Source organism: Neoarius graeffei, chromosome 9, assembly GCF_027579695.1.
Source record: "Neoarius graeffei isolate fNeoGra1 chromosome 9, fNeoGra1.pri, whole genome shotgun sequence".
Taxonomy (NCBI): domain Eukaryota; kingdom Metazoa; phylum Chordata; class Actinopteri; order Siluriformes; family Ariidae; genus Neoarius; species Neoarius graeffei.
The window spans coordinates 49,519,543-49,541,207 of record NC_083577.1 but is presented as its reverse complement, the minus strand read 5'-3'; the positions used below and the strand labels follow the sequence as shown (position 1 = coordinate 49,541,207).

Below are 21,665 nucleotides of genomic sequence, written 5' to 3'. Positions count from 1 at the left end.
AGGAAATATTATGCAATTCAAAGGGTGGTAGGTCATGCAAGGCCAACAGCAAGATCCACCAAAGAGGAGGATATTATATCTAGAATGAGGTTTGGGCATTCTGGTCTGAACAGTACTCTATTTCTTTTTAAAAAGCATGTGGATGGAAAGTGTGGTGTATGTGGTTCTATTGAGACTGTGGAGCATGCAATTGAACATTGTGTCAAGTTTGAGCAGGAGAGGCAGCACCTCATCCTTGGATTACAGTCAGAAAGTGTGCCTTTTAATGTAAAAGCAATTTTGCAGAGGAACTCAAGCGAGATGTGCTTTAAGCATTTATTTCACTTTATGGAAGTCACTGGACTGATTAGAAGAATATAATGGATTCTCTCTTTCATTTCTTTCACTCTTTCTTTACTTTTTTTTAAATTTTCTTTATTATTATAATAATATATATTTTTTATTTTTTATTTAATTAGTATTTTGTTTATAGTAGAGATAGTTTACACCCAGACTCACACTCCATTTCGGTAGGTGGCGGTAATGCTTCCAAAAAGTTGTTTGCCAACCGCCAATTAAAAGAAGAAGAAGAAGAAACGAGCTGAGTCGTGCTGGTTTTTGGTAGTCGAAACGCGAGCCGTGTCGGGCTGAAGCGAGCTGAAGTGAGCTGAAAAAGGGTAGTGGAAAAGGGCCATTAGTGTTGTATTCTTCTACTGCAGCGATTTGCCAATGATTACATTTTTTATCAAATATGTTGTGCTTTTTCGAGATATGAATTAGAATGCCTTTGTCAGTGTACACCATCCACCCATTATCAGTCCCCACTTGCTTGCTCACTCGGTGTAGTGGCTGCTGCTTTATGTCCCGGGGCTCCCTCATGCCTGTGTTCCCTTCTGGCTCTCCCCTTTTAGTTATGTGGTCATAGTTAGTTGCCGGAGTCCTTGCTTGTCCTCAGTGCAATTGTTAGGTATACCCAGTGCAACACTGGGTATACCTAACAACCAGGGGCGATTTCTCAGAGACAACAAGGGAAGCCAAGCTTCCCCTAAAATTCTCTCCCCAAACTGCAGCGTCTACGACGTTGAATTTTCATTAAAACAATAACTTGCATAACATAATATATGCCCAAGATTGTATTTATGTTCATAACTATCCTGTAACTTATTTGAGTGATGTCTGACGAACTTGCAGTTCGCTATGAGAATCACCTTTGCTGCCAGGCTCCTTTCTTATTTCAATGGGCTCTATGGACGGGCAGCAGTGTTGCCAGATTGAGCGGTTTTAAGTGCATTTTGGCGGGTTTTGAACATATTTTGGGATGGAAAACGTCAGCAGTATCTGGCAACACTGACTGGCAGCCGGGTATCCGTTGCAGTCTACGAGACGGCTCTGAACAGCCAATTTCAGCTAGTTGTTATTGGTTAAAATCAACAAAATCGTCACTTCCAGGGAAGCCGGGCTTCTCTGGGACTAAATGAGACAGTGGGAGGGACAAGAAGCCGGGCTGATGAAGGATTATTGGAGGTGGTGTTTGAAAGACATGAGGAGGGCGGTACTTCGGCGAGGAACACGGAAGCATGAGATCAGTCAGTCCCTAGCGGATGTCGAGAAAGTGTAGCCGTGTGCCAAAGTGCTGTCCGAATTTCTTTTCATATAAACGTTTCTTCTCATTGATGTTTCTGTACATTACTCTGTAAATAAATGTAAATATTACTCGTTGTGCTCCATTAACTTTCATCCATTCTATCAGTTTGATCATTCGTGAATTCACTCGTTTATTTCATTTGTAGTTCAATCTGGTTGTAGGCTAGCTTGAGCCTTATTGGGATCTGCAGTGCTAGCTGCTAACAGAAATTGGTAAAGTCTCTGGAAAGCACAACCAGCTGGTATGACAGGGTCACAGACCATTTTCTGGAAAAGGAGCGGAGGGCAGAATTTGTGTATAAATAGTGTTCATGTTCATGAATCTGAAGTGTGTATATTGTTCAGTAATGTTAAGAGAATGGTGGGCTCTGTGTTATAGGTTATACCTGGGTATAATATTCAAGGTTCTGTGTGTTGCATAGCCTACCTGGTTATGAATTTCCAGACTGTGTTGTAGAAGATGTTCAAGGATGTGTTGCACAGCTGGGTGTTGTGTTAAAGACTCTGTGTTGCATATCAGGGTATGATGTTCAAGGCTCTTCGTTGAACAGCCAGTGATTTTTGGATGTTTGATATTTTTGATTAAGGATATGAGGCACTAGCCTGGCAAGCCAGACTATAACATGAAATGTACAAGCAAAAATACTTTCTGCCACGAGGTAGGGTTGTCTAGTTCACTATGCTAATGGGGCACACCTTTCTATGCTTTGATATCCGGCCTACAGGTTTTGCGATGAATGCGTAAAATGGGCTTCCCCTGTTTTAAAAACCAGCAGCCACCACTGCTAACAACCTGTGTTTTCTCTCTCTTCCCCCCCCCCCCCCCCCCCAAAAAAAAAAAAAAAATAAAATCTGTCCCTCTGAGTTACATGTCGGTCCTGGGATCGAGATGCTGACCTCTTCTGCTGCTTGGGCCTGCCTGATCCATCCTGGTGCCCTGTGTCTGGTTGGAGTCTCATCGCGTCACTCCTGTGGAGGACAGCCCCATGTGGACAGTTGGGGGTCGCGCCTGGAAGACGCTCTGGACTCTTGCAGTGGTGCTTTTGTGGCTGGGGACTGCAGTTGATTTGCTGACTTTGGGACTACAGTTGTCGTGAATGGTTTTGTGCTCGGGTTTCCGTCGGTGGGGGGTTTATAGTTTATAGCATCAACGAAGCTGACTTTATGTTCTCATCTCATTATCTCTAGCCGCTTTATCCTGTTCTACAGGGTCGGAGGCAAGCTGGGGCCTATCCCAGCTGACTACGGGCGAAAGGCGGGGTACACCCTGGACAAGTCGCCAGGTCATCACAGGGCTGACACATAGACACAGACAACCATTCACACTCACATTCACACCTACGATCAATTTAGAGTCACCAGTTAACCTAACCTGCATGTCTTTGGACTGTGGGGGAAACCGGAGCACCCAGAGGAAACCCATGCAGAGGACATGTAAACTCTACACAGAAAAGCTTTTGCCGGCCACTGGGCTTGAACCCAGCACCTTCTTGCTGTGAGGTGACAGTGCTAACCACTACACCACCGTGCTGCCCGTCAGTGTACACAGTACAACGAAATTGAAGTGCTTCATCTGATAACGATTAAAAAACACATTTATAAACTAGACATAAAACCAATAATTAAAAATATTAAGTGATAAGTTAAAGGTTATTGCACTTAATGTGTGAAGTCGTAAGTCATGTGTTTGCAGCATTCACAGTTCTGATGGCCCAGAGAAAGAAACTGTTTTTGAATGTTTTTGCTTTTCAAGCTCCTGTAGCGCCTCCTTGAGGGCAGGAGAGCAAACAGTTTGTGACCAGGGTGCCAGTTGTCCTTGATGTTGTTGGCTTTGCTAAGGCACTGTGAGTTTGAGATGGTTTCCAGAGAAGGCAGGGAACAGCCACTAATTTTCTCTGCTGTTTTAATGACCTTCTGGAAAGCACGTCTGTCTGCTGCTGAGCAGCCAGCATACCCAACTGTGATGCAGTATGCCAGCACAGTCTTGACAGTAGATTGTAGGTTGTAGAGAATGTAGACTGTAGAGAATCTAAAGAGCAGATTCTCTTTTAGTTTGGCTTTCTGTAGCAGCCTCAGGAAGTGCAGCCGCTGCTGGGATTTCTTAACCACCGTCTGAGTGTTTACCAACAAGGAGAAGTCCTGTGAGATCGTCGTCCCCAGGAACTTGAAGGTTGAGAGCCTTTCCACTTCTACCCCATTTGCGAGGAGTGGGCAGGTTCATTTCTGTCTCTTGAAGTCGATAAACATCTCCTTGGTTTTGTTGGTGTTCAGTGCCAGGTTGTTGTTTGCACACCATACGGACAGCTTCTGGACCACGTTCCTATATGCTGACTCATCACCTCCCGTGATGAGACCGACCACTGTGGTGTCATCTGCGAATTTGATGATTGTGTTTAAGGCGTGGATGGGAGTGCAGTCGTAGATGTACAGAGCATATAGGAGTGGGCTCAGAATGCAGCCTTGTGGGGAGCCAGTGCTGAGTGTGATGGTGGAGGAGCTCTGGCAGCCAATTTTAACAGTCTGAGGACAGTTGGTGAGAGAGTCTTTTATCCATGCACAGGTGGATGGGGGATTATAATCCAGATTGTACAGCTTTTCCACTCGTCTGCCAGAGATGATTGTGTTGAAAGCTGACCTGTAATGAATAAAGAGCAACCTTACATAGGAGCCGGGGTGTTCCAGGTGGCTCAGTGCAGTGTGGAGGGCTGTGTTGATGGCATCCTCAGTGGATCTGTTTGCTCTGTATGCAAATTGGTAAGGGTCGAAGGTTGGAGGGAGGCAGTCTTTGATGTGCTCTGCCACCAGCTTTTCAAAGCATTTCATTACCACGGATGTGAGCGCTATTGGTCTGTAGTCATTAAGACTGTTGATGGCTTGCTTCTTGGGGACAGAGATAACAGCTGATTTTAAGCAGGATGGAACTGTGGTTTGTGACAGAGAAAGATTTGAAAATCTTTGTAAGGACCCCTGAGAGTTGGTCAGCACAAGCTTTGAGTACCTTGCCGAGTACTCTGTCCGGTCCAGCAGCTTTCTTTTGGCTCACTGTCTTGAGCACACATCTCACTTGGTGCTCCTGGAGAGAGTGAGTGTGAGGGACGTGGTAGACAGTGGGGGCAGTGTGACTGGGTATGGTGGTGATGTCTCAAACTGGGAAAAGAAATGGTTGAGTTTTTCTGCCAGTGAGGAGTTAGCACTAACAGTCACAAGTGAACTGCTCTGATAGGTTCTGATCTACTGAAGTCCCTGCCACACCTGCCTTGGGTTGTTGTGTATTAGGTGGTCCTCTATTTTCCTCGTTGTCCTCCTTGGCTGCTTTGATGCCTCTCCTTAGGTCAGCCCTTGTCATGTTGTACTGAGGCCTGTCACCTGACCTGAAGGCAGAGTCGCATGCTTTCAATAGAGACTGTACCTCCCTCATCATCCAGGGTTTAAGGTTGGGATAGACCTGGATGCGTTTATCAACCATTACATTATCAGTGCAGGTTTTTATATTGTACAAATTTAGGAAGCACTGACCTTAGGCATGCTTGATTAAAGTCCACAACAATGATGTGCACCCCATCTGGATGAGCCTGTTTGTTTATTTTGTCATGCAGCAGGGCGAGAGCAGTGCTAACATTAGCATTCGGTGGAATATGTACGGCAGTAGCAAGTACAGCCGTGAGCTCTCTTGGGAGATAGAAGGGTCTTCACATCACAGACATTGCCTCCAGGTCAGGAGAACAGTGGCTGAATTTGAGCTTACAGTTTGTGCACCAGTCATTGTAGATACACAGGCCCCCTCCTCTGCTCTTACCTGAGTCTTCATTTCTGTCATGACAGTGGGTGGAGCGGCCTGCAAACTGAATTGCAGCATCCGGGATCTGCAGGTATAGTCGCGGATCCCGTGAAGTGGGGAAGATGCTTTGAACCAGGGGCTTATGCGGTTGTTTTCTCAGTCGAGTCCATAGGCCAGCTTAGCAACCTCGCTTTTGCTTCCATTCCTTTCACTGTCTGTGTCTCCTCTCAGGCCTAGCTACAATTCATATAGATCCCGTTTCAATATTTAATATGTTGTCTTTGTACTATTTTCAATGAAATATAGTTTTTCCATGATTTGCAAATTGTCACATTCTGTTTTTATTTGCAGTTTACACAGCGTCCCAACTTTTTTGGACTTGGGGTTGTATATGGACACACACACACACACACACACACACACACACACACACACAACTCATAAGTTAATCTAAAGAATTTTCATTTCGAACCGGTTCACCATTTTGACAATGCACATCAAGTCAGTGGGAAAACACTGGAAAATACAAGTGGTGTATTTCCCAATGAAACATTGTGTGTGTGTGTGTGTGTGTGTCTCTCTCTCTCTCTCTCATATGTGTGTGTGTGTGTAAAAAAAAATCTAAATTAAATACCAGGTCCATACAGGATGTAAGTGGAGTGGCTATCAGCTGGTTAAAACTCCAAGAGATTGCTGGGTTACCACAGTCAGGAAGGATGGGGAGCCACATCCAAAATGTGGTCGAAGGCAAGGGAAAGGAGAGACCTCATGATCTCTGAAGTGCTGAAAATGGAGGAGGAGTGCTACAAGATCAGAGCTGTGAGTCAACACCAACAAGGTAGATGGACCACCTTGGAGGCCATTGTTAACAGGAACATCATGTGGGCTGACATGTGGAGGATGCCCCAAGCAAGGCTTGGCTTCCTCATCAGGGCCATGTACGACACCCTTCCAAGCCCCCAGAACTTACATCTGTGGTATGGATCAGAGGAGAACTGCCACCTATGCTCCTCCCAGAACCCAAGTCTGCAGCACATCCTTTCTGGGTGCAAGACAGCACTAATGCAGGGTTGGTACAGATGGCCTCATGATCTAGTTCTGTGCAAGCTTGCAGAAACCCTGGAAACACGCAGACTGCAGGTAAATAGGGCCAGCCCAACAACAACACAGTGGCAGATCCAGTTTGTCATGTGGGGGGAGTGGTCTCTCCTGTCACCTGGAGGTGAGTGGAGTATGGCAGCTGACCTCAACTGCCAGTTGAAGTTCCCCATCGAGATCACCACAACCTCCTTAGGTCTGATATCATCCTCTGGTCAATTCCGACCAAACAGTTATCATGGTCGAACTGTCTGTCCCATGGGAGGAGGGGATAGAGGCTGCCTTTGAGAGGAAAAAGGAGAGGTACACAGAGCTGGCAGCTGTGTGTTCACAAGCTGGGTGGAGGGCTCTCATCTACCCAGTTGAAATTGGCTACAGAGGCTACACTGGAGTATCCACCCCAAGATGTTCCAGGATTAAAGGAGCGAAATATCAGGGAAGGGTGGCTCCCGGCTGATGACCCTGCAGCTGGTCCAACGGCACCATCGGAGGTGCTTCAGGCAGAAATGCCCAGCAGGTAGACCTACCTGTGCTGATTATACACACACACACACACACACACACACAAGTGTTTTATTGGGAAATACACCACTTATATTTTTCATACAAACTACATCTGGGATATGGAGAACCACAACCATGACATGTTTCTCAATATGTCACTCATGAGGAAATTGATGAATTGTTTTGATAAATCTCAGTACTTTTTGTTTGTGAATATGTCTGTATAATAAAAAGAACATCACACGTTATCTTGAAGATATGAAGTCTACCTTCTTTTGGTGAAAAACTCGCATTTTTCATAGAAAATACATTGTGGATCTAAGTGGCACATTTTCTGATATTTCACTCCAATGATGTCACTCCCAGTGTTTTCCCGCTGACTAGACACGCATTGTCAAAATGTCAAGTCAAATCAAGTTTATTTGTATAGCGCTTTTAACAATAAACATTGTCGCAAAGCAGCTTTACAGAATTTGAACGACTTAAAACATGAGCTAATTTTATCCCTAATCTATCCCCAATGAGCAAGCCTGTGGCGACGGTGGCAAGGAAAAACTCTCTGACAACATGAGGAAGAAACCTCGAGAGGAACCAGACTCAAAAGGGAACCCATCCTCATTTGGGCAACAACAGACAGCATGACTATAACATTAACAGTTTTAACATGAAGTCTGTTTCGTTGATGTTATAAACTCTTTATTGATGGAAACTTGAGTGCAAAACTGTTCATGACAACTGCAGTCCTAAAGTTAGCAAGTCAACTGTAGTCCTCAGCCATAAAAGCATGACTGTAAGTGTCCAGAGCATCCTCCAGGTGTGACTTTCAACTGTCCACATGGGGCCGTTCTCCACAGGAGCGATGCGATGAGACTCCAACCAGACATAGGGCACCAGGATGGATCAGGCAGGTCCGAGGAGCAGAAGAGGTCAGCATCTCGATCCCAGGACCAACATGTAACTCAGAGGGACAGATTTTAGGAGGGGAAGAGAAAGAAAACACAGGTTGTTAGGTATGCCCAATGTCACCTGAATAAGTAGGTACAGTATACATATTGCACTGAGTACAAGCAGGGACTCCGGCAACTAACTATGACAGCATAACTAAAAGGGGAGAGCCAGAAGGTAACACAGTCATGAGGGAGCCCCGGGACATAAAGCAGCAGCCACTACACCGTCAACAAACTCGAGTGAGCAAGCGAGTGAGGGACTGACAGCATCCATACATCCCAGTTTACAAAACACTCTGTCTGAGGACCCTCCAGATTGACACCTTTACCTCATAAACACCATTAACAAAAGGCTTGACTAAACAGATATGTTTTCAGCCTAGAATTAAACTCTGAGACTGTGTCTGATTCCCGAACACTACTTAGAAGGCTGTTCCATAACTGTGGGGCTTTGTAAGAAAAGGCTCTGCCCCCTGATGTAGCCTTCACTATACGAGGTACCAGCAGATAGCCTGCACCTGTTGATCTAAGTAGGTGTGGCTAAAATGGCGAACCAGTTGAAAATTAAAAGTCTTTTGATTAACTTGTGGATTATTTTTGTGGATGTGTCCATATAATATAAAGAACATTACACAGTGGTGTGAAGATATGAAGTTTTGAAAAATGCTTCACGAAGTTCCAGTGTTGAAAAATGTTTCGACCACATTTATTTTTATATATATATATATATATATATATATATATATATAAAATCACACGGTCGTGCAAAGATATGAAGTTTATCTTCGAGTGGTGAATGTATATATCATGATATATAAAATGTGTGTGTATGTAGGTAGATAGAGTGATAATACCAGTCAAAAGTTTGGACACACTTATAATGAGTATAATAATTTAATATAAATCTGTGATTTCCCTTACAGCTGCCACTATTGTCAGTGCTGCTGTTGTAGAAACTTAATCAGCACCTTCTGACTAATCAGATCTGAGAGTTCAACAATGCTGTAGTATATAGTGTCGTAAAGTGAAGCACTGCTGTCCCTGAGTCCCTACTTGTTAACTAGTATAATGGCAGTGTTACAGAGAATGAGAGTGAGCAGTTGTGTGTGGCTTATCTAGTTCACTGGCTATTCTGTTCTTTGACCTCTGCAGATATGGCCACTAAACCCTTCAGGCCAGAGGAAGCACGTAGGATCATGCGGTTTCTGCATAGGCCAGCAGTTTTCCTCAACATGACTGATAACTGGCCAGCACGGGACTGGACTCTGGAACATCTGGTAGTTCATCTAGAAGAGCAGTCTGTGTGTTTTCGTATTGGGAAACAGTGTAAACAGAAATGTAAGGAGTTTCTCAGTTTCTGCTGACTATGTGAAATTACATAGATTGTAGTTCTTTGGTGTTCACTTTACCATTTTAAAATAAGTTCACTAAACATTAATGCCAGACAGTACAATAGGGTGCATACTTTAAGGACAAAGTAAAATTAAAGAGGACAACAAATTCATAAGCTTTTCGAGTTGGTTTTATTACATAAATTGTAAAAGACAGGCAATTCCCTTTTCATTAAGAAACCATGGGGAATGCAGATGTTTGCATTTAACCGTATATGTGAATACTAAGACCTGAATGAAGTGATGTATGCAGGGCCCATTAACTAAATAGTTATGACGTTCTACTGTAGTTTTTTTCTTTGTTTTATTGACATATTCTGCTTCATTAGCATTTAAGTGTCTATGACTGTAATTTCCATTAACAGCTAAATGTTAACTAAAGTATTAACAAAGCTATTAGGGTTCAGGAGGTGCATTTCTCACTACAGCCACTACAAATAAATATTTGTCAAGTCTTTGTCTGTCTGTTGCCCCTTTTCCACCAAAGCAGTTCCAGGGCTGGTTCGGGGCCAGTGCTTAGTTTGGAACCGGGTTTTCTGTTTCCACTGACAAAGAACTGGCTCTGGGGCCAGAAAAACCGGTTCCAGGCTAGCACCAACTCTCTGCTGGGCCAGAGGAAAGAACCGCTTACGTCAGCGGGGGGGCGGAGTTGTTAAGACCAACAACAATAACAAGACCGCGAAAGATCGCCATTTTTAAGCGACAAGAAACAGCAGCTGTACAAACGCGAAGTCATTCGTTATTATTATTGTTGTTGTTGTTGCCGCTGCTGCTTCTTCCGTGTTGTTTTTGCTTCGATATTCGCGCCAAGGTTTATGTAAACGTAGTGCCGTAACTGACGTATACAGCGACGTAATGACGTATACAGCGACGTAATGACGTGGCTTCCGTTAGCACTGCGAGCTATGGAAAAGCAAACTGGTTCTCAGCTGGCTCGCAAGTTGAGCGAGTTGTGAACCAGCACCAGTACTGGCTCCGAACCCTGGAACTGATTTGGTGGAAAAGGGGTATGTGTCTCTCTCTCTCTCTCTGTCCACACGATAACAAATTACTAAAAACTTTACTAGATAGTGTACAAGGTAAAAGCAAATATTTTTCAATGCTTACATTGTTTAGAATTTGTGCTAGTCCATTTTATTGGAGAAAAATATCCAGGAAAAATTGGTCAACATGATCACGAACTCTGACAAAAGGATAACCTGGAGAGTTATCCATGGAAGACAACTCACTCAAAGCTTCCAGGTGACAACTAGCGGTCAGGCAAGGCTGTTTACTTGTCCTCATTCCTCTTCCTCCTCGCTATCAATTGGATAATGAAGACCACAACAGTACAGAGTAGAAATGGGATCCAGTGGACACTCACAACACAGCTAGATGACCTAGACTTCACAAGTGACCTTGCTTTGCTATCTCTCAGTCAACAGCAGATGCAGGAGAAGACAAGAGTACTGTCAGACACCTCATCGCAAGTAGGCCTCAACATCAGTAAAGAGAAAACTAAAGTCCTCAAAGTCAACACAACCCACAAAGACCCAATGATCCTGGACTGAACAGACAGACAAGGCAGCATAGATGCAGATGTCAGAACTAGAACTGGCAAGGCAAGGGCTTCGTTCATCCAACTGAAGAGCATTTAAACCGCAAAGAAATAAGCCAGCAGACAAAGACTCTTCAGCTCCAAAATCAGACCAATATTACTCTTTGGATCAGAGACATGGAGGACAACCAGTTACAATCACGAAAGCACAAACATTCATCAACAACTGCCTGAGGTGGATTTTCAACATCCACTGGTCAGATACTATCAGGAACAGTGATCTCTGGCAGAGAATGGGCCAACAACCTGTGGAAGAGGAGATCAAGAGAAGAAAATGGGGATGGATCGGTCACACACTCTGGAAACTCAATACCAGCAACACCAGGCAGGCCCTTAGAAGGTACAAGAAAGAGATGCCAGCCCAAGAACACCTGGTCCAGGGACCTCAAGACAGACATCAAACAGACATGGAAACAGCTGGAGAGTGGAGCCCAGGACAGAAAAAAGAGCGATGGGCAAAAGTCCATTTTATTGCAGTATAATGATGACTTGATGACTTTTTTTGCTTGTGTATGCAAGGCCTCAAATGTGAAAGTTTTGCTGTAAATGCCTGTGAATTTCTGTATTTCCATTTTGTGATGCACAATTTTGAAAATGAACTGGGACTTAAAAATATTCTGGCCTTTGTGCCTTTATTTACATGACCAATATGTGCTGTTAGTATGTGGGCAGGTATCCCATCCAGGGTGTATTCCTACCTCACATCCAGTGTCCTGGGGAAACCCCTGACTGAGATAAAGATGCTACTGGCGATGAATGGATGAATATTTCTAAAGGAGATGTAAATGTCTGGTATCTACAATAGAATTTACATAATGCATACACATACTGAAAAGTGTTTTCTCAGTAGATGAGGCAATATGAAAGTTGTCAGTGAAAGCTACCATTTTGATATGAACATTTTTTAGTTATGAGAAGTATATATTCTGGTCTTTATGACCTGTGTAATGTACTCTCAATTCTCGCATGTCTGTAGAGCAAGGCCTTTTAATAATGCAGTGTTTTAAAAATGCAAGCTTGAAATGTTATGTTTAACGATCTTGCTGAAAGGTGTGCTGGTGTGCAGTGTTGACAGGCGATGGATCATTTGTTCCTTCTCCACAACAATGGTAGACATTTCCAATACTGTGTTATTTAATTTGACTGATAAATCAATTGTCCTTTCATTCTGAACCAGACAGAAATCAAGTGTACCAAGATGCAGCTTTGTGCCATTTACAAAAAACACTGCAGAGACGATTAAAACTTTGTGTCATTACAATGCACTTTTTGTCTGAGGTAATATTAGGACATTCCATTCAGACATTGTGCTGAATCAATAAGTAGTACATTCAGGATGAGCAGATAGTCATGAAATTGATGCTGAGGCCCCATCAATGACAGTTTTCCTAACAACCTGTCTCCCTATCTGCATCTTTTAAGTCTACCATTTTTCTTTTTCCCCCAGCTCCTCTCTTTGAGACAGAGTGCTCATATGTTGAAGCAACTCTTGCGCAGTTTCTGTGTTGGACGAGGGGAAGTGACGCTGCATCTGAAGGCCCATTTGCTGATTATCCCCTTTCAGAGTACTGGGCTTATGCAGACTACAAGTATATTGCGCTTCTTTTTCAGGACAAGGCCACCATGTTTAAGGTAAACTAACATACAAGGTCGATTTTCTTACATCTCAAATCAAACATGCTGTGTTTTTTTTTTTTTTTAATTATATTGCCAGATGTGCAATTATGATCAATAATTGTCTTGAATTTATGCCACTATTGTAGTATAAGCATAACAATTAGCTAATGTGCATATGTATTTGTCAATACTGAACATAGGGTATAAGTACATTAAAATTACTCCATGGTTAAATGTGTTTTTGAGCTGTAAACTAAATTATATGAGTGTACTGTGATGAAACACATCAATGCTGGGGTTAATATTGACGAAATTACCATTTTTATAAATATCAGCATTTAAGGAGTTGAAAATGGCTCAAAACGCCATCTACTGATGAACTAAATCATACAGAACCTTGCAAGGCCAATGCTGACATATACCCCTTTTCCACCAAATCAGTTCCAGGGCTGGTTCGGGGCCAGTGCTGGTGCTGGTTCACAACTCGTTCAACTTGCGAGCCAGCTGAGAACCAGTTTGCTTTTCCATAGCTTGCGGTGCTAAGGGAAGCCACGTCATTACGTCGCTGTATACGTCAGTTACGTCGTTGTATACGTCATTACGTCGCTGTATACGTCAGTTACGTCGTTGTATACGTCATTACGTCGCTGTATACGTCAGTTACGTCGCTACGTTTGCATAAACCTTGGCGCGAATATCGAAGCAAAAACAACACGGAAGAAGCAGCAGCAGCAGCAACAACAATAATAATAATGGATGACTTCGCGTTTGTACAGCTGCTGCTTCTCGTTGCTTAAAAATGGCGATCTTTCGCGGTCTTGTTCTTGTTGTTGGTTTTAACAACTCGGCCCCCCCGCTGGCGTAAGCGGTTCTTTCCTCTGGCCCAGCAAAGAGTTGGTGCTAGCCTGGAACCGGTTTTTCTGGCCCCAGAGCCAGTTCTTTGTCAGTGGAAACAGAAAACCCGGTTCCAAACTAAGCACTGGCCCCGAACCAGCCCTGGAACTGCTTTGGTGGAAAAGGGGCAAAAGAGTCGACTGTTTGGTACTTCTCTACATCATGAACTCTTTGTTAACGTCCTCCTACCTCTCCCAGCCCCCATCATTGAGTATGAGTATTTATCAAATAACAAAAATGAACTGATAAAAATGGAGGTGATGGGGGCGTCGTGGCTCAGGTGGTTAAGGCGCCATACCATGAATGCGGGCGACCCGGGTTCGATTCCGGCCCGAGGTCATTTCCCGATCCCTTCCCGTCTCTCTCCCGCTCATTTCCTGTCTCTACACTGTCCTATCCAATAAAGGTGCAAAAAGCCCAAAAAAATATCTTTAAAAAAAAAAAAAAATGGAGGTGATGAAAATGCATGAGAGTTGAAAAATAGAGTGATAAATTATCAGTTGATTTGATAAACGTGATTGACATTTTATTTGAAATAGTGTTGCTCTGGTAATCATCTCAACTGACATTTATCATTTACAGCAAGCGATATTTGTTACTTCCGCCCTTGAGGCCACTTTTCTTAAATGAAAAATAGCAGAAGTAACAAAAATTGCTTGCACGTGAGCGCTGGCTCTGACCTTGGCCTCGAGAAGTGTTGTTAATGCTGCTGTTGCTCCTCTTTCTGACTCGTGTGCGTGTGTTGACATATTGGGCAGGAGTAACAAAAATTGCTTTCTGTAGATGATAAATGCCAGTTGAGTTGATTATCAAATCAACACTGTTTCAAATAAAATGTCAATCAAGTTTATTAAATCAACTGATAATGTATCACTCCTTTTCAATTCGCATGCATTCTTATCACCTCCATTTTTTTTTAGTTAATTTTTGTTACTGTCACCCTTGAAGCCACTTTCTTTAACTGATAAATGGCAATTTTGTGTTGTGAATGATGTAATATGGCTCTGTTTTCATCATAGCATGACTGATTTAATTAAATAGGCTTTAAATTAATCGAGTCAATTGAGACTGTCTGAGAAAGTCCTACCTCACACGTGCACATCCTCAGCCCCTCCATTCCCCCCTCAGTCTTTGACTGAGAATAAAAACTAGAATGCAATGGTGCTGCAGTTTGATTACAACAAGAAAATAATTAAAAATGAGCATTGACTGTTTATTCAACCAACTTTTAAGTCTGAAATCGAACATTAAGCATGATAAAATGAAATAATTCCAATCAGATCAAAGCATTGTAATTAGTGAAGTGTGTAGTAATTGTTGCAGGGCTAAATAGAACTTTTGTAGTTTCAAAGCGTCTCATGGTCCCAGCTTAGTGAATCACTCGCATGATTAAAAAGCAGCTTATCCTTCGCTATTATGAAGTAGCCTTTTGTTATGTTTTTAATCTAACAAATTCTAACAGGCATGATTCTTCATTATAGCTTCTTTCTTCTGTGTCGGTGCGTTTCTTCTATTGTTTGTATCTTTACACAAAGGTGCTTTTGGAAACACACAGGCTTTCTGACGAAATTGGAGCAATAAATCATTGAGTGCGTTTTTCCCAGCTCTTGTTTTCAGTCAGTCAGACTGCAGATGGTAATGGCGGAGAAGCTGTTTTAAAGTTTGCCACAAGGTTAGTCTGACCTGAATGTGCCGTTCTTGCAGTCTTTCTCCTGCTTTGTAAATGATAATAAATGCTCGTGAGCTGTTGTCATTCTCTTTTGAGACAGTAGTCCTGCCAAAGCCGAGCCCGTGAGACTTGTAGACATCAGCCTTCCTTAAATGATGAATAGTGCCGTTTAAAAGTTGCTGAAAACCTCAATTGCACACTCTGCTATTTACAGTCTCCCAGCTGTAAATGGATTCATTATCCAGGTTGCTGGGCAGCATTGTCAAGCACAGGTTTTGGGTTTTTTTTGTAAAAGGGATATATGACAGATCAGACATGCTATGTAAAGGTGATTTTTTTTCTTACAACAAAACCATTATAGAGCAGTTAATTGAATGATAAATAACAAGCCGCCGCCTTTTATTTTAGCTTTGTGAGCATTTATAGTAAAAGCATGAGTCTGTGGGGGCGTCGTGGCTCAGGTGGCTAAGGCGCCATACCATAAATCCGGGGACCCGGGTTCGATTCCGACCCGAGGTCATTTCCTGATCCCTCCCCGATCTCTCTCCCACTCATTTCCTGTCCTGTCTCTACACTGTCCTATCCAATAAAGGTGAAAAAAGTCCAAAAAAAATATTTTAAAAAACATGAGTCTGTACTGAAAGTCTTATCCAGACAGGTGTTTTGCAGGATGTAGTGTGGTCTGACTTTGGCTATCCAGGCCGTGATGGAAGAGAGAGCACTCTTTGGGTTGGTACGAATGGTGCCAACACTCCATGTCACCTGGACTCCTATGGATGCAATCTTGTCTTCCAAATTCAAGGCAGGTAATGGCACAGAGCTTGAGCTTACACTCCATTAACACAGCACACCCAGCCTGAAGTCTTCTTTTAAGGCTTATGACACTAGTGCTAATACTGATGAATGTTCATTCCTAGTGAATATTCTTCAACAGTCAGGTTTGATCTAGAATTAGGGTTAAAAATATAAGAAAAAACAACACAATATAGTTAGCAGAGAAGAAAAAGGATTTCGGATCAGGAGAGTTATTTTATTCCAGAGCTTCCAAATGGCAAAAGTCGTTGTCTCCTTCACCAAATGGTCCGAGCTGTAAGAGCCTCTTGAACTGCATTACAGAGCCGTATTACAAGAAACTATTGTATATCTGTGACCTAGAAACCCCAAAAGTCGAATCTAATCTCTTGGCACATCTTCCTTGGTGAAACACTATATCTTTCCTGTTTTTAATGGATTTTTGAGATTCTACAGAATGTGAAGAAAGAGTGTACAATCTGAGAAATGAGTTTCTGTAATACATCAGAAATGATGTACTGCAGTAGATGTCCCTACTGCTTTTGAGATTATGAGTTGTCTGTGTAATATCTTTTATATAATATGTTATGGCAGAAAACTCCTTTCAGTGTTTTTTAAAAATTGACACTGCTGAAAAGAACATTCAGTCATTCATCACCATTAACTGGAAACTCTGGCAGCTATTTAGTGCATTGACAATAAAAATAGATTTATAGGTGATACACAGGAGTAGGTGAGTTCTAACTGACAACATATTATTCAGACAAGTGTCTTATATTATTCAGATGAGATGTGGTAAATTTTTATTTTTCCTTTTCTGGGACAGTGTCGCTGTATACTATCACTATTAGCTTACTTAATTTTATTTTGGAAGATAGATACAGTAGTGGGCTGAATTTACATCATGACCACTTTAGCTTTTGGAAGATCGAAATGTGTGAGTCGTCGGAAGATGGCGGTATGCTGAGTGGACGTGTGCTAGCTTGCTCCGTTACCCTGTTGACTAAATCCTTCTAAAACATTGTGTTTGGGCTAGTAAAATACTCCCAAGTGGCAAGATAAGCTAAAGGTAATGCCTGGGTCACAAAGGAAAGTCAGCCAAAGTCAAAACAAAACTTTGCAGGCTAAACTGTCGGACTTTGCAATGCTGAGCACCAGCAGCAAACCCACGACTAGCACCCATGCTATGGACACCGAGTAGGCTAATGCTAGTTTGACTCCGGAGGAAACAACATCGGATAGAAACAAAGTTAGAACTGCTGAAGAGTCCGGTTCTACGTCGGCTGTCCTCTTGCCTGCTATTAACAACATGAAAACTGAGTTTTCCACCAGGTTTGATGGCATCATGGCCACTATTGAAAATGTGAGGAAAAACATCACTGACTGCGCAGAGCGTGTCACGGAGGCAGAAACAAGGATTTTGGCAGCTGAGGACAGCCTCGCCTCGCTCCAAACAAAAGTGCAAGTCTTAGAAAACAAAAGCAAAGACCTGGAGGAAAAACTACTGGACCTGGAGACAAGATCAAGGCGCTCCAATTTGAGGCTTGTCAATTTACTGGAGGGAGCAGAGAGTGAAGACGCGTGTGCTTTTCTGGAGAGCTGGCTGCCAGACGCACTGGAGCTGGCAACGGGGCGCACAAATCTAACCTTGGAGAGGGCACACAGAATCGGGCCAAGAACACAGAACAAACCTTCACCCAGAACGCTGATAATGAAGTTTCTGAACTACAAAGATAAAGAAACAGTGGTGAGAGCTGCCAAGACAAAAAGAGAAATACTCTACAAGAACCAGCCGGTGAGGTTTTACCAGGACGTGGCAGCAGGTGTTCACAAGAAGCAGAAGGGGTTTGACGAGGCAAGACGGCAGCTCTGAGCTATGGGACTCCGGTATGGCATCATTCCTCCTGCCTGGCTGCTCGTGACCTATACGGAACGGTCTCACATTTTTAATAACCACAGCGAGGCAGAGGACTTTATCAGGCAGATCAGGTCAGAAAAGGGAACAGATCGAACTATCAGGAGGTGAACAAGAGCACCGTAGTTTATGAAGTAGAATGTAACAGCCGAATAGGTGAAATAAACGGTGCAAGTTTGAACTGAGCTCACGCTAATTATAATGTCAAAAGTACACCCATGTTATTCGTGTTTATTAGATAACATTCAAGGCTTATATTCATGGCTTATTTTCATAACTTTTAAGCTGCGTTACTCTTCACATGGTAATAATCTGGAAACTATGTATAAGAAAGGGGTAGTTTGTTAGAAATTGTCACAAATAAGTTCTTTAGGCAGTTGTTCTTCTAGTTTTATTATTAAGAAAGAAGTGTTAAGATACAGATTCAAAGATAATTTAGGCTGCAACTGTTACTTTGGTAATTATTAAGCAGTGGGGGTTAATCTAACTCATTCATACAGGTTTTTTTTTTAATTTACGTTTTCCCAGAACAATACAGTGACACCTGAGCATAAGGTTGCATTTAGTTCATAGTAAAGGGAGTGTGTTCACAAACAAATGTTTTCATTTGGTAGCACAGGAGTTTAAGGTTAGTATTATAAGTCAGTGTTTCCCAACCACTGTGCCGCAGCACATTAGTGTGCCATGAGAGAGCATCAGGTGTACCGTGGGACATTATCCAATTTCACTTAATTGTTCCGAAAATTATTTATTTACTGCAAATAATTTGTCTTCGTTCGTCTATGCCAGCGACGTATAGTGACCGGCAGAACAATTAAATACTCTTCCAATAGATGGCAGCAGGTAGCTAATTAACCTGTGTACCTACCTGTTGCCATTCAAACAATAGAATTAGTAATGCTTCGGGTGTGACAGCGGTGATAGCGATAGCAGGGATGAGAGTTTTCCGCTTTTCAGTGGATTTCCGCTTTTTCTGAGTAAAAATCAACCTTTTTATATTATGCCAAATCCGTTGAGATTTTTTTTTTTTCATTTATTGAGGGGGGTTGGGGTATGTTCCTTCGTGATACTCAAGCATAATTCATTCCTACGACGATGTTACATGTTTACATTTTCGCCATCTTTAGTCTCGCTAAGTCTCGCGGTAGAATACATGTTATCTACAATGTAATTGGCCAAAACATCGCTGGCGAGAGCATGATAGCCAATCATAACAGTTCTTACAAAAGAGAGGACTGACAAGCGTTTGTCTTTGGCCAAAAAGCTGAAGAAGTCGTCGAAATGATCAAATGAAAATGAGAAGTGACTGTGAACTATAAATAATTGTATAAAGTGTACATAGACATTATCCCATAAACTTAGCATTCGTTTGATTGAATACATTGAACATGTATATGATAGATAGTCAGTAAATCTGAATTAATGCTGACAGTTTTGAAAACTTAATATTTCAAAAGACTTCTTGAAGAAATCATATGCAACTAATGAGGACATAGGGAGAAAAGGTCAGTCACCCTAAGAAATTTTATTTAATATATGAACATTTTGATAATTAATAGAACTTAAGTTTAATGTGAATTTAGTTTGTCATTTTTGTTAATCATGAATTATAACCATACCCTTGAATGTAGAATGTGATTTGATTTTGAATTCAAACAATACTCCTATTGATTTGAAACATATTTTCATGTAAATATATAAAAAAGACAACAGATTTTTTTATCTACTACAGCTCAGATTGCAGGAAAAGTGGTTTGTAAGGCCTTATTTTTCCAAAATTTTATTTTGAATTCAAACAATACTCCTATTGATTTGATACACATTTTCATGTAAATATATAAAAAAGACAACAGATATTTTTTATCTACTACAGCTCAGATTGCAGGAAAAGTGGTTTGTAAGGCCTTATTTTTCAAAATTTCCCTGGGGGGATATCCTTCCCAGACCACAAAAAAAAAAAAAAATTTATATATATATATATATATATATATATATATATAATTATTTTTTTTTTTTGTGATATTTTTGTTTGGTGGTATGCCGTGGGATTTTTCAAATGTAAAATATGTGCCGTGGCTCAAGAAAGGTTGGGAAACACTGTTATCTCATCTCATCTCTCATTATCTGTAGCCGCTTTATCCTTCTACAGGGTCGCAGGCAAGCTGGAGCCTATCCCAGCTGACTACGGGCGAGAGGCGGGGTACACCCTGGACAAGTCGCCAGGTCATCACAGGGCCGACACATAGACACAGACAACCATTCACACTCACATTCACACCTACGGTCAATTTAGAGTCACCAGTTAACCTAACCTGCATGTCTTTGGGCTGTGGGGGAAACCGGAGCACCCGGAGGAAACCCACGCGGACACAGGGAGAACATGCAAACTCCACACAGAAAGGCCCTCGCCGGCCCCGGGGCTCGAACCCAGGACCTTCTTGCTTTGAGGTGACAGCGCTAACCACTACACCACCGTGCCGCCTAAACACTGTTATAAGTACCTTTTTTTTTTTTGTAACTCCGTGGTACTGTCCTCACCTTGAGGATGGAACAGTTAACAGCTATTTGGAAGCTTTAAGATTAGAGGGGGAGAATATTCAGGCTAAGGAACCTGGATATGGGTTATGGTTTGGGTGTCTGTATAGTGGTTGCCAATGGCATTATTTATGTTTGTCTCACGTCAGTTTTATTTTTTCCTTTCTGCAAATGCTTTCAAATGTTGGGGAAATTGAACACCAGCTATACAAAATGTCTAATGAGATAAAAATTAAAATCATACCATGGAACTGCAGAGGGCTACAAAAACTTAAGAAGGTCAAACAAGTCATGAATAGGATTAAATTAATGCAATCTAATATTGTGTTTCTTCAAGAAACCCACCTGATGTACAGTGATGATCTGAAAATTAGGAGGAGGTGGAGAGGTAATGTCTACTCTGCACCATTTAACTCTCAAGCGAGAGGTGTTACTATTTTGGTTCATGAGTCTATACCATTACAGGTGAATAAGGTTATTAAAGACAAATTTGGACAATACCTTATTATTCAGGGAAATCTACTGAAGGAACAAGTAGTTTTGGCAAATATTTATGCACCAAATACTGATGATCCCAACTTTTTTCAAAACCTGTTTCTTATTTTATCCGCTCTTCCTGGTAAGTGTGTAGTGGCAGTACACTAGATCCGGTGAGGGACAGGAGCTCGGGAGTTGACCAGTCTCCCGTTCGTAGTAGGGCAATAATACATCACTTCATGAAAGAATTGAATCTAATTGATATCTGGAAGGAAGAAAATCCTGATGATTTAAAGTTTTCCTGTTACTCCGGTGTACACAAGTCCTATTCAAGAATTGACTTCTTTCTGATATCAGCAGAACTAAGGTATAGAATCAAGGAATGCACTTATGATGCCATCCTAATTTCAGACCATGCCCCAAATTCATTAGTATATTGGGATCTGAAATAGGTGAGAGATGCTAAGACTTGGCATTGCAAACAAAAATGGTTGGCTGACCCCGGCTTCGTCGCCTTCCTGGATGAACAAATCAGTTTCTATTTTGAAATGAATACAACAGAAACTATAGCGAGTATAAGATGGGAAGTAGGGGTCGACCGATATGTTTTTTTTATTTTTATTTATTTATTTTTTTTGGGGGGGGGGGGGGGGGTATCGATATCTAATGGCTTAGGATGACCGATAATCGATATTTGGCCAATATTCTGGGCCGATATTTATCATATTTGGCTGTTGCAATAACAAAATTACATTATGGAAATATACTGAATTTGTTTGTAAATATCTTCTTTGAGAAACAGCAGGCAACGTAGTGTTAAGGATGTTT

At 42.0% G+C, this 21,665-nt stretch overlaps 1 protein-coding gene across 5 annotated transcripts in view; it reads left to right on the top strand.

Moving 5' to 3' along the window:
- The window catches only part of hspbap1 (hspb associated protein 1), a 59,619-nt gene that overhangs the window by 2,849 nt on the left and 35,105 nt on the right, over positions 1-21,665 (top strand). For 3 of the 5 annotated variants that reach the window (XM_060929714.1, XM_060929713.1, XM_060929715.1), the window contains exons 2-4: positions 9,103-9,288; positions 12,386-12,570; positions 15,788-15,924. In XM_060929714.1, the coding sequence (XP_060785697.1) occupies positions 9,105-9,288; positions 12,386-12,570; positions 15,788-15,924 (506 nt within the window). In that variant the 5' untranslated portion in view covers positions 9,103-9,104. Of the gene's footprint in view, positions 1-5,230; positions 5,337-8,292; positions 8,481-9,102; positions 9,289-12,385; positions 12,571-15,787; positions 15,925-21,665 lie in introns of those variants that run through there. The other 2 variants (XM_060929717.1, XM_060929716.1) reach the window with 2 other exon arrangements.